This window comes from Octopus bimaculoides, chromosome 6, assembly GCF_046866305.1.
Source record: "Octopus bimaculoides isolate indiv1 chromosome 6, ASM4686630v1, whole genome shotgun sequence".
Lineage (NCBI taxonomy): Eukaryota > Metazoa > Mollusca > Cephalopoda > Octopoda > Octopodidae > Octopus > Octopus bimaculoides.
This window is the reverse complement of record NC_142933.1, coordinates 115,248,808-115,263,104: the sequence shown is the minus strand read 5'-3', so window position 1 is coordinate 115,263,104 and position 14,297 is coordinate 115,248,808. Positions and strand designations below refer to the sequence as shown.

Below are 14,297 nucleotides of genomic sequence, written 5' to 3'. Positions count from 1 at the left end.
TTCTACAACCCCTTCTACACAACCCACTTCATCACTTTTACCACTCTGTCCCTCCCTTTCTCACTGATCCATGACTAATCCTTTCACTTTCCCCTGTTCCGTCTGTACTCCCTCTCCAAGTGTCCACTCTGTTACTCTCTCTACTACCACTTTCCCACAACGATAAACCTATTCTTCTCACCATACTTCACCTTCTCTTATCACATTGCCTAAAATCATCACATTTTCCCTCTTTCTTGTTCTCCTTCATGTATGGAGAGCAAGATGACTTCACTGGTGCTGGTGTCATGAAAAAGCACCCAGTACATCCTGTAAAATAGTTAGTATTAGAAAGGGCAACTAACCATAGAAATTATGCCAAAATGGACATTGAGGCATGATTTGGTCCTCCAGTTTGTTGGATTCTGTTGAAATCATCCAATCTGTGCCAGCATGGAGAGTGGACATTTAATGATGATGATGATGATGATTCCTACTAATATCAATTTTAACATACTTATTCTTAGGGATATCATTTTTAACACATATTTGTAGCATTATCCTTTTGACATACTTATTCATAGTAATATTATTTTTAACATACTTATTCATAGTGATATTATTTCTAACATATTTATTCATAGTGTTATCCTGATTTATCTCACAATACTATCTTACCATTAAAATAGTTCACACCTTGTATTCCATCTTTTGAGAATGCTGGCAAGCATTCTAATCAGATTTTTATGAAGCTAAGTTGTATCTGACAACGTCCTTGCTTGCATTCTTTATCTATATCTATGTGTATTTCATATCTCTCTCTCTCTCTCTCTCTGAACCACTCACCATAACAGCTGTTCTGAAGTGTCCACTTTGCCTTGCTAAACTCAAAAAGCAGAGTAAATAACCACAGAAACTATAAAACTATTCTTTCTGAAAAAGGTAAATGTTAAAAATGGATGGCAGTGCAACAGCATGGCCACAATCTCTGGCTAAAACCAATAATAGAATTCTACTGTACAAAAATTTAAATATTTTATAATCTGTTTCTAGTTGTACAATTATAACAGTACTTTTTAAACATTATAATTTAAAAGTATCATATAGATTTTGAGGATTTTCAAAGTTGATTTTACTCTAAAATAATATCAATTGCAGGTAAATTTGAATAAAAAATGTCCTTTTTGGTATGATGATCATCAATGTTCTTTGAAAGACTGTGCTATAGACAAATGTAAAATGGTAAGTAAATATAATTTCCTTTATATAATCAACATCTTTTAATTTTCATCATCTTATTGGTGTGCATTTCTCAATACTTACAAATGTTTTATTGACCTGCCATGTTGTATAACATCTTTTGTCTCAATCCTATATCTGTCATCCATCAGGTCCAACACAGTGGCCTCACCGTTTCTTCCCAAGTTCTTTTTCATCACCGTCTGTCTCTATTAGTTTCCACTTTCAGTTCACATCATATTTCCATCTAGCAAGTGCGACCTATTTACATGTTCTTTAAGGCATCAAGCTTGCAGAATTGTTAGCATGTCAAGCAAAATGCATAGGAGCATTTCAATCTGTCTTTACATTCTGGGTTCAAATTCTGCCAAGGTTGACTTTGCATTTCATCCTTTCGGGGGTCAAGAAAATAAGTACCTGTTGAGCACTGGGGTCGATCTTATTGACATATCCCTCCTGTGAAATTGCCTGCCTTGTGCCTAAACTTGAAAGCTATTTACATGTTCTTTCTGGTGTAGCACATTCCATGTACAAATTACGAATGTACAAATATATCCTTAGCTCACTTTCACTCAGCCTTTTTACACAAGCTAACATTGAACATATCACAACTAACTCCTCTATTTTCCACAGTCAGCACTCATGTCACACTTCTTAAAACAATATTTGCATCACCTCTTTTATACAAGAAGAGAAACCATTTGTTGGTAAAAGAGGTAATAGTTTCTTGTACTTCTTCCGTTCTTTTTTACACCCATAGCTACTATAAGAAGCTTGCTTCCCAACCACATTGTTCTTGGTTCACTCCCACTGCTTGGCACTTTGGACAAGTGTCTTCTACTTTAGCTTTGGGTCAACCAAAGCCTTGCGAATGGATTTGGTAGACGGAAACTGAAAGAAACCCATCATGTATATATACATATATTTGTGTGTATGTGTTAGTTCCCCACCACTGCTTGATAACTGGTGTGAGTGTGTTCATGTCCCCGTAACTTCCAGCAAATGAGCTTACCTCCTCGGGGGTACTAAATAGCAACCAGACCGTTGCAAATTTGGCCCCTGAGCAATAAATTTGACAGTTGGCAGATATTCTGCCAACTCTTTTTCGATAATGTCTTTTTTAAATTGAACAATGGCGTCGAGTGACCTAGAATAGATCCTCAGCACCACCATTCTATTATTAAAGTCCTTTAACCACTCCTTGGGTGGGACAACCTCCCACTCCAAGGCAGTGGCTTCATTCTTTTTTGCCATGTGTAAAAAGTTCACAAAAGTTCAAAGAAGTTCAAAGAAAAACAAACAGTCTAAGAAAGTCCAAAAACCAAAAAACAGTTGAAGCAAAAAATAAAAAGAAGCACAGTTCAAAATAAAAAGGATAGACAGAGAAAAATAGAAGAAAACAGTTCTACACAGCAAAAACGACAATCCTGGCTAACAGGTACTTTAGGCCAACTGGAACTCTGCAGCAGGAACTTTTAGATGATAAAAAACCACGAACACAGGCCACAGCTGACAGCAACAGCAACTGGAACAAAATTTCAAGTCTTCAGGCAGATACGCCCCCAACACTTCTTTTTTTTTTCTTTTTTTTTTTTTTTTTTTTTTTGTTACAGAAGCAAAAAATAACACAATAGCCGCCAAGAGCAGGCGGAATTGTCCCAGAGCTGGGCACAATTTACTGAAAAAATAATTCACACACAATAAAGTATGCCCAGCTCAAAACAACAAAAGCACCTACCTCGACGGACTTCCTTTGGTCTTATTTTTCTTCTTTTTTCATTTTAGGACAGAGCTCAAAGCTCACGTCCTCACTGTTCAATATCAAGAAGTTGACTTAACATGCATGTGCGGGAAGCAAGCTTCTTACCATATAGCCATGCCTGCACCTATAACCTACATGGTGGTGTATAATTGATATATATATATATATATATATATATATATATATACTCTTTTACTCTTTTACTTGTTTCAGTCTTTTGACTGTGGCCATGCTGGAGCACCACCTTTAGCCGAGCAAATTGACCCCAGGACTTATTCTTTAGAAGCCTAGTACTTATTCTATCGGTCTCTTTTGCCGAACCACTAAGTTACGGGGACATAAACACACTAGCATCGGTTGTCAAGTGATGTTGGGGGGACAAACACATACATATATATATATATATATATATATATATATATATATATACGACGGGCTTCTTTCAGTTTCCGTCTACCAAATCCACTCACAAGGCTTTGGTCGGCCCGAGGCTATAGTAGAAGACACTTGCCCAAGATGCCACACAGTGGGACTGAACCCGGGACCATGAGGTTGGTAAGCAAGTTACTTACCACACAGCCACTCCTACGCATATATACATATATATATATATATATGATGGGTTCCTTTCAGTTTCCATTTATCAAATCTACTTACAAGGCTTTGGTCAGGATACAAAATTGCAAAATAGAACATTAGAAACTGCAAAAAGTATTAAAGAACTCATGCCATATTCCACCATTTTCATAATGTAAGACATGTTAATCATATGTAACAAGTTTTTTATAGTTTGAGAAATCATCAAAATAATGCATTTAAGAAATTTTATTTTATTCAAGTATATACTTTTATTTGTTTATTTTGCAAAGGATGAAATTCCTATCGGTCTGAAAGAAAGCAGCCAGCAGGATACTAAGGGAAATAAGGTCTGTATTATTAGAAAATACCCTATTCTATTTTTATGGCACATTTTATTAATTTTTTTTTTTTTTTTTCAGTCTTTAATGAGTGTGAGAGAGTTGCAGTTATCCAAATAAATAAGGTGGCAAAACAAAATCAACATACTTTGTCACTAACCTGAAAGCATCCATGACTGAGACACTTGATTTTCAATAGCTATGGTATAAACATGTAAAACACTCCACTTTAGTTAGCAGATGCTTTAACAAATGTTCTATTTGCTCGTCATACTGAATTAAGCTTGAAGTCAGCATATAGGTTTCAAGTAGACAAAATGGAAGCTACACTGGTAAATCATCCCTGATCTGTCCTGAAATCAATAGAATCACCCAGAACTTCTTCAAGTGATACTTTCAACAATATCAATTGGTAAAGGAAAAAACATGGAAGTAAAGGCTGGATCATAATAAGGCTAACATAAAAAGTTATGCCCATTTTTGCATTACTTTCATAAAAATGTCTTAGATAGAATGAGGTTTGGGGTAGTGTTGTATATCTGATAAAACAACTCAGCAGTAGTAGCAAAGAAAAGATATTCAACAATCAAAGACATGCTGAGATACTGGGGTCAACAAGCATGTGAGTTGGCACAGTCCAACATTGATCTGGTTCATAAAGATGAAATCTTGGTTCCACCACTCAGATTTCTTTGTCATTTAACAAGAGCCTCCAAAGTACTGAAGAAAATTAGTGTTTAAAGTACTAATGAATTCTATGAATTCGTTATTGTTACATCTCTTCCAAGTGCATTTTGACATACTTCCATTGAAGAGTAGCAGCCACCATCATCATCATTGTTTTCAGTATATGTTCCATGTCCACATTTCATACTGGTGTTGGTTTGAAAAAAAACATTGATGCTCTTTTAAATGGGTCAGGGAACCACATCTTGCTTCTAAGTTTCATTGTACGGTTAGATACCCTTTCTAACACCAGCCACTTTACAGAGTTTACAGGGTGCATTTTTTTCAAGGCATAGACCTAGTGAGATTGTTGAGTTTTCAACAAGACTGCATGGTCCTCCCAACTTTATACCTAACAGAATGTTCCAGATGCATTTTATCATGATGCCAACACTAGAGAGGATAGCAATGAAAGAGTGATGGATTACAAGAGGTGAATAAATGATGAAAGTGAATATCAAATGGCAGTGAGGAGTGTAGATAGAGTGAGTGAGATGCATGCTGGCCTAATGAGGTCCCTTAAGTATATACCTCAATGTAGTGAGAGATAGTAATAAGGACAAGAGAGGGTATATTGGAGAGAGTCAGACCGGTTCTGTAGTATCCTTTGTGATACTGGAAGCAATATACAGTGAACTGGAACACTCTTACACTTGTACCTCAAATGCTGAAGCTGGAGGTTCAAGCTAAACAAAACATTTTAATTTTCAAGAACTGTTGCTTGTTACAAACTAAGATTAAACAATGTAATAAAATCCAACATTGCTTTCTTAACTACCTTTTATGCATATTATTTTACTGAATATGATGACTCATTCTCTGTATGCATTGTCTTTTATGTTATTGATGTTTATGACATTATTACGTTATCATCTATTTTTGCATTTGGCTTCTAAGATTCTTAATGTGAACTCATGTTGAAACAAATTTAGCTGTATCCTGGTAGGGTCATTAATCCAGTGCATATGTTTATTATTCATGTAATGACCCTGCCAAGATATCATCCTTATACTGAATTCATAAAGTTTCTGTTTGAAACTTTGAATTCATGTTTTAAAATTATAAATGATTTCCATACATATTTAAAAAGAAATAAAACTGTTTTTTTTTTTTTGTTTTGTTTTTTGTTTCTTCATGAATAGTATTCAGAAAAGGCCAATTCAGAAGAACACACATGTGAAGAAAAAGTAAAATTGGCTGCATTAGATAAAACCATCAGGTATATTATAGTGATCTTTCATTTCTATCTATTTAAATATTTATATCTTCGGATAATTTGACAATCCATCAGTTACAATGACAAGGGTTCCAGTTAATCCAATCAACAGAACAGCCTGCTCATGAAATTAAAATGCAAGTGGCTGAGCACTCCACAGACATGTGTACCCGTAATGTAGTTTTCAGGGAAATTCAGCATGACACAGAGTGTGACAAGGCTGGTCATTTGAAATACAGGTATTACTCATTTTTGCCATCTGAGCAAACTGGAGCAACATGAAATAAAGTGTCTTTCTCAAGGACACAACACAGCACCAGGAATTGAACTCATGACCTTATGATCATAAGCTGAATACCCTAACCATTAAGCCACACACCTTCTCTTGGATAATTTCATTAAGAAACAATCAATAGTGAACTAAAAATTTTGTACTTTTCTTTTTTTTCTTTTTAATACACCCTATCATACTCTGATACTTTACAATATACATTTCATAAATATCATTGCCTGTTAGTTTCAATATATCTTAAAACTTAAAGTATTAAGTTGGGTTAGAAATAACATTAAATTAATGTCAGATCTGTTTTGATCAAATTTTAGACTATTTTAAGCAGAATTGACACGTAAAAGCACCCACTACACTCTCTGAGTGGTTGGCGTTAGGAAGGGCACCCAGCTGTAGAAACACTGCCAAATCAGATTGGAGCCTGGTGTAGCCATCTGGTTTCACCAGTCCTCAGTCAAATCGTCCAACCCATGCTAGCATGGAAAGCGGACGTTAAACGACGACGACGACTTTAAAAGTGTAGGGTTATTTTAAAATCTGAGCAAGTATCACAACACTATATGCAGTACTGTCTTCTCTTAAATTGATTATATTGATAAATGTATGGACCAAAGTGAGTTTTCACAATATAGAGAGGAATTCTGCTGAAATATTTGCATTGAAAGTTATTAGTATATTATAAGACTACCAATTAAACTTAAATCATGCTTTATAAACATTAATAAATTACTTTCATTAATATTCGATCTCAGGACTCATAGAGCTGATTTCCCAGTTTCCACAGTATGTATGAGGGGGTGCTGAAAAGTTTCTGGCTTTCGGTAAAAGAAAATACAAGAGGATCAGTAAATTATAATTTTATGCAACATATTCCCCTCTCAGATTCACACACCTATTGCAGCGATCCTTCAGTTTTTCTAAGCCCTGTAAAAGAACTCAGAAGGTTGGGCCTCTAACCAGGCCTTTTGTGATACCTTTAAAGCCAGGAACTTTTCAGCACCCCCTCATAAGTGACCAAGATCACAATATTCCTCCTGAACAGGATGCCAGTCCATTGCAGGATTGCTCATTTACAGCTGAGTGAACTGGAACTGTTGTTGTTGTTGGCACTCCGTCGCTTACGATGTCAAGGGTTCCAGTTGATCCGATCAACGGCACAGCCTGCTCGTGAAATTAACGTGCAAGTGGTTGAGCACTCCACAGACACGTGTACCCTTAACGTAGTTCTCGGGGATATTCAGCGTGACACAGAGTGTGACAAGGCTGACCCTTTGAATTACAGGCACAACAGAAACAGGAAGAGTGAGAGAAAGTTGTGGTGAAAGTGTACAGCAGGGTTCGCCACCATCTGCTGTTGGAGCCTCGTGGAGCTTTAGGTGTTTTCACTCAATAAACACTCACAACGCCCGGTCTGGGAATTGAAACCGCGATCCTACGACCGCGAGTCTGCTGCCCTCACCATTGGGCCATTGCGCCGCCACGGACTGGAGCAACATGAAATGAAATGTTTTTCTCAAGATCACAATGCACCTCCCAGGCTAGGAATCTAATCCATAGTTATCTTGCAATCATGTGTGAAACACTCTAATCATTAAGCCACATACCTTCAATGGTTCATATGGATTTTATTATTGTTTTAGTGGTTGCATGGTTAAGAAGTTCACTTCACAACCATTTGGTTTCCAGTTCAATCATACTGTGTGTAACTTTGGTCAGATAACAGCTGGCTAAAGTAATACCACAGAATGGGATCAAAGTAATTTTGTAGGTCTATTTAAATTGTGTCACCAAAGACAAACACTAGTATAAAAGGAAAAACAAATGTTTTGCATGTAATCACTTACTCTGCAAGGAATAGCAGCCAAATATCCCTCAAATTAACCCTCATTTTCTTAAACAAGGAAGGACACATTTGATAATGTGACTCTAGATAAACTTTATTTGAAATAAACAGGATGGTTATAGATAGAATACCTTTGATTTTAGGTTTGTTCAAATACTAGGCTAAACAGCAATAACCGCATATAGAAATAATTATGTTTTAAACATTGCTATCTTTATATGTTTCTTTGTTTTCTTTCTCTTTCTCTCCCAATCCTCTTTCTTTTATCTGTTTTTTGATTGACTGTTTCATGCAATTTCAGTGATGAAAGTAAACAAGCTTTCCAGAGTTGGTCTGTATTTGATGATGCACAGATGACATTTTGTGAAATTGATGGTAATTATCCTAATTTATGTTCAATTATTATAATTAGTTTTCTCTTTTCTTTTCATAATATGCTTTAAACATTATTTAATCATCATATTGCTTTCATAAAAAAAAAAATTTTTCTTTTATTTTTTTTTTATGGTAGATGAATTATCATCAGAAATGGAATATGTTGATTTACTACTGAATCCTGAAAAATACACTGGTTATAGAGGACATTCACCTCATCGTATCTGGAACAGTATATATAATGAAAATTGTTTCAAGTACATTTTATTTTCTCTTACTTTCCATATTTTTTATTTGTTATCATTTGAGAGGTGTTTTAAAATTTTATCATTGGCAGATAAAATGCTTTGTGATATTTAATTACCATATTTGGTGGCATACAAGAAGCACTTTTTTCAAACTACAAAGTTTCAAAAAATCACCCTAGATCCTATATGCAAAATTTCAGCCTCCCATAAGCATTTTGTCCCCTAAATATGCTCTACTGAAATTCCAGTATGTCAAATAAGCCTGTGCGTCTTTTATGCCATCAAATACAGTAGGTATCTTATATTCTGACTTTACTTCCAAACTTAACTATGCTTTTTATTCTCATTGTCATTACCCGCCACTATGCAGCTCGTAAAAATATGTGTTAAACATGCATATACCTTCATAAATTGTTCAAAGTGAAAGTTATTTTTAAAGTCTGTGCTGCATTGTCTATATGTTGAAAGACATACAGAAACACACACACACACACACACACACACACACACACACACACACACACACACACACACACACACACATACAAACAACCCCAAAAATAACCATGTGTTAGGAAGGGCATCTGCCGTAAAACCCCTGCCAAAACAGACACAGAAGCCTGGAGTTGTCTTCTACCTGGCCAGCTCCTGTCAACCGTGATACCCATTGCATACATGGAAGACGGACATTGAACGATGATGATGTTTATATGTATGTACATATAGTCTTTTTAACCCTCTGGTAGTGCGGTTCTGTATTTTCCATGGTTAGTGCAGTGGGGTATGGAGAAACCCGCTTATAGTTTTAGCTATTTTTGTACTTTTTATTACTTTATATATGTTCTTAAGCAATAATATTACCAAAAAACATATTCTGATATAATGTATTTATTTAACATGTAAACAAAAACAAACGAGTACACTTTGAAAATGAAGGTCAAACAAAATAAAACTATTTTTTGGTGGGGAGAGTGCTCCTTTCATATTTACTGTTTACTCATTGTTTGCACTATCATCCTCATCACTCTGAGCAAAGCAGTCAATGCAAATGTGCATGGCATGTTCCAAGCAGATGGGCTTATAGCACTTCTGGCAGCAATTTATTGTCTTGTGATCTTTTGACCTGGGATACAATGAGCATCTTTGTATGGTATCTTCATGATGATGTTTTGGAGGCAATTCCTTAGATGGTGAGAAATGTTGAATCTTCCTTTTCAAGTCTTTCCTCAAATATAGGTTTGTTTTGCGATGATGGATATGGTCCTCCACCAACTTGAGTCCCAATTCCCTCAGAAACTTTCAGTATCTGATAGCTGTTTGAGAGTTTGCTATGAATATATTGTATGCATTGTATGCATTTATTGAGTATGGTTTAGAAAACTGTAACTGGCCAATGTCAAGTTTTTCTGGAAACATTGTAGATGGAACAGAACTGATTCACAGTGTCTACCCCTCTTTTAGTACTGTTGTAGAAGGTAATAATTTCTGGTTTCCTTTTTTCTTTTGTACTTTCATCAATTGCAGCATCATAATTCATTGTACTCAGTAGGACAACATTTTTACCCTTCTTGGGAACATATGAGGTCAGTGTAACATCCTTCTGGAAATCAAACAAGCTTATGTATTCAGTTCTGCCTCTTGTAGCAATAAACTGAGGAGGAAGTTCTATCTTGTTCTTTCTCAGAGTGCTAACTAATGTTAATCTATAATTCTTCAAGAGATCGACTGCAAGTCCGTAACTTGTAGACCAATTATTCATTGTAATGTTTCTTCCAGACCCATTTATATGAGACACCAACCGTTTTACCACTGCTGCTCCTGAATTATCTACCATAGAAGGGCCTTCTGGTTGTTTCCCCAAGTAGACCTCCATACATGACACACAGAAAGTTTTAGCATCTGCCAAAATAAATATTTTTATGCCATATTTTGCTGGTTTACTTGGTATGTAGACCCTGAATGGACAGTTCCCTCTAAAGGCAGCCAACATTTCATCTACAGTTGCATACTCTGAGACATTATGACTGGAGATACAATTATCAACAAATTTCTCAAAGAACTTTTTAAAAGATCCAAACTTATCTTCTAGCCTCCTTTCAGGCCGAGTGTGGATGTCATCAAACCTCATAGACCTCAGCAGAAAATGAAATCGATGCAAAGACATAGTTGCCAGAAAATTTTCGATTCTTTTACCATCGGTTGCCCAAACATCTTCCAAATTCATTCGGTTAGCTCTAAAGCCTCCAAACAGATAAAGCAGTCCTATTGCAGCTTTCACCCCCCTTTCATTAGTATGTCTCTGTTTTGAACTATCTTTATATTTTCCTTGTTTTTTACTGCCAATGTAGATATTAGTGCAAGCTGCTAATTCATTCAGAAGTTCTTGTGTGAGAAACAAAGACCGGCAGTCCTTTGCAGCGTACACATATTTTCCTGCTCCTCTTGGTCCTGGTGAATCCTGTATATGTTGTGTGCATGTGTACGCTGTGGAAGACATGGGGGAACTTCTTTCCAGAGAGTTTTGTTATTTCTGCCTATAAACTGTTTTTCTGTGTTCCTAGTAGCCTGCTGTTCATCTTCATCATCATCTTCTTCTGTTTCTTCTAAAGGGTCATCTGGTGAAGTCTGCAACATGCCATCTGCTTCAGTTCCTTCCCTCTTTATCTGTCATTTCTTCTTCATCTGTTGTTTCTTCCTCAACTATACTCTCTTCTTCCTCTTCATCTGGTTCTTGATCAAGAAATGAGCCTGATTCTTCTATGTCTACTTCTCTCTCCACCATCTCTCTCAATTTTTCCATTTGTCTTTCATAGTCCATTGTGATTTTGAGAGGAAAGAAGATTTCTCACTTTTATGGCATTCCTATAACAATAATAAAGAAAAGGAAACAAAATTACACCTGTCAATAAATAGTACAATGAATGGTATGGTGGGGTATGCACAACCCCAGACACAAATAATACATGTGTACACTTCTCATCACTCAGCAAGTAATTGAGTGGAGTTGCACATTTACTCAGTGGAGTGTGCCAAGAAATTACATGGATGGATAGCACTATCACTGCTGCCAGATGTAAAACACACATATACAAACATCACCTGGGGTATGAGATACCCCACCACACCACCAGAAGGTTAAAGAATGTGTTGAGTTACATTACTGCATTTTTAATCAAAACTTGTGAGTTACTAAGGTGATAATACTACTTATTTATCTCTCTCTCTCTCTCTCTCTCTCTCACACACACAAACACACACTGTATTTGTCTCTTAACAACAACTTTTTCGTTTCCCCTTCTTCCCTCTCTCTACACAGATGTTCTTACAGACAGAGATCAGCTTCTCTTGTATAATATAAGATGTGTCACTTAACCACTGGCAGTAATATAGGGTGCACCAAGTTACCAAGATCAAAACAAAGCAGAAGGAAAACAAAGGGACAAACTGCAAGATAACTAACTTCAGAAAGAAAAAAGTGCATACACTTGATTAGATACATCAATGAAACAGGACTGAGAATTGTTCTTTTAGCTTAAATCATAAGCATGTCAACCATTCCTACTCCTTGTTGTTGCCTTGATCTGCTCTCCCCAGCTATACTTGTGGCATATAGGTAATTGACCAAGCAATTAATAGCAACCTTCAGATCAAGCACTTTGAACATCCTATGCAGAAGTTTGGCCTGAGAACACACTTCTACACTCCCTTTATATATAAATCCTTGGTCTGACTCTAGCTTATTGGATATTTGGTACTGAATTTTTGTCAGTGTACTATGTCTTCCCATTTTACTACCAATCGAATCCACTTTTTGTTTGTGTGCAATAAATTTTCATTTTACTACACAGGCATGGCTATGTGCTATAGAGTTTATTTTGTTTCCACATGATCTTGAGTTTTATTTCACTGCAGAGAACCTTAGGCATGTGTCTTCTATTGTAGCTTCAGGCCAACTAATACCTTTGTGAATGGAACTGGTAAATGGAAGCTATATAGAAGCTTGTGTGTGTGTAAATACATACATACATATATATATATATATATATATATATATATCCAAATTTAGGGAACTGGGTAAATAAAATCCAAGTTACATATGTTTTTTAGCTAGCAGAACTTCAGAAATAGTAATTACTCAATGAAGGGTATTCTGTTGTATATCTGAATAGGTGTGTACATTATGCATCTTTGCATGAAAGTGTTCTGCTGAAAAAAAAAAAAAAGAATGCTGTTTGTTGATATTCCTGACAAGCTAGTTGTCATAGCTTTCAAAAATTAGTGAAATAATAAAGTCCATTACTTGTTTTTAATGGGAAGGGCATCTAATTATAAAACAATGTCTCATATTTTACCAACCCATGCTAGTATAAAAAAAAAAGACATAAAGCAAATGAACAAACACCAATGCAACTTATGATAGTATACTGTATATCTCTTCATTTTATTACAGACCTAACCCAACTTTCGCATATGGTTCACCACAACTAAAAGCAGGTATGTCAAATTAAATTGATTTTCTTTCAAAAATTATTTTTTAAATGCAAAATCTTTTGAATGTAATGTTTTCCTCCATTTTAGATTTTGCATAATGAAATATTAAAATTTATATAAATTTAAGGATGTTGAATATTATTTCAATATGAAGCAAGTCAAATAGATTACATTGAGTCAATCTTTTCTCATGACTTTTCATGATTTAATAGTTCTGTTTATAATCTGTGATTTGAAACACCTTGTCACAAAGTGCCTATATACATATAAAAAAATAATGGAAACTTACTTAATAATGCAGAATAAAGTTAAATCTTACTGCCATACTCTAGCAACTGTTTAGACAATCTTCAACAACTGAAGCTTCCAAGTTCTTGTATTACCATATACATTACTCTCTAATGCTTGTGTATGAATGGTCTGAAGGTACTATGTGAGTAGAATTTACTATATTTCATACATTTGATAGAATATACTATGCAAACTCTAAGGTACTCGTTGTCATTTTCAGTCAGGCTATAGGCTAACGTCTATTGGGATTGGAAGTCTCAGTTTTAGAGATCTTTATTCATCCAAACCTATCTTTGCAGTGGCTAGCTTCACTATCTAAGCGAAATTTATTTATTTAAATGATTTTTGCTTTGAAACTATTAAAAATATGGTATTTGAAATAATATGATTTTGGTAAATGTGATTGAAAGAACATAAATTATTACTTCCACCTTAGCAAAGGCAGAGGTATTGTTTTCAGTTGTGTTTGTTTGTTTGTAGGTAAGATATCTCAAGAACCATTGGATGGATTCGGATGAAACTTGGAGATGTTTGGCCTCATAACTGGCATAAACTGATTAGATTTTGGGATCAATCTGGTACCAGACAAGGATTCTGGATTATTTTTCCGTTTTTTTTACTTAATTTTTGAGAGCGGTCGGGTTCATTTTTAGTATTCTCGTTTGTGAGAGCAGTCAAGTTTATTTCAGATATTCTCATTTTTAAAATCATCTCCGGCTAATCGTTGGGAGGATGCTGGTGTTGCCATGGCAGAGGTTTGCGCTCTCTGAGTGCTCTTGTTTGTATAGTTTTTGTTTTGTATTTTTCTTTCCTTTGTTAGTCAGTGAAGAAACATGGCTTAGTGATTAACATGTTCAGCTCACAATCATTAGGTCACAAACTTTTGACTAGACAGTCCTTAACTAAGGCTCTTTATTTCAC

At 35.5% G+C, this 14,297-nt stretch overlaps 1 protein-coding gene across 2 annotated transcripts in view; it reads left to right on the top strand.

Annotated features, from left to right (window-relative positions):
- Positions 1 to 14,297, top strand: part of LOC106879175 (ERO1-like protein alpha) — a 51,368-nt gene that overhangs the window by 14,666 nt on the left and 22,405 nt on the right. For both annotated transcript variants that reach the window (XM_014928621.3, XM_014928622.3), the window contains exons 3-8: positions 1,138 to 1,221; positions 3,850 to 3,906; positions 5,766 to 5,842; positions 8,273 to 8,346; positions 8,483 to 8,603; positions 13,045 to 13,088. In XM_014928621.3, coding sequence (XP_014784107.1) covers positions 1,138 to 1,221; positions 3,850 to 3,906; positions 5,766 to 5,842; positions 8,273 to 8,346; positions 8,483 to 8,603; positions 13,045 to 13,088 — 457 coding nt within the window. The remainder of the gene's footprint in view (positions 1 to 1,137; positions 1,222 to 3,849; positions 3,907 to 5,765; positions 5,843 to 8,272; positions 8,347 to 8,482; positions 8,604 to 13,044; positions 13,089 to 14,297) is intronic.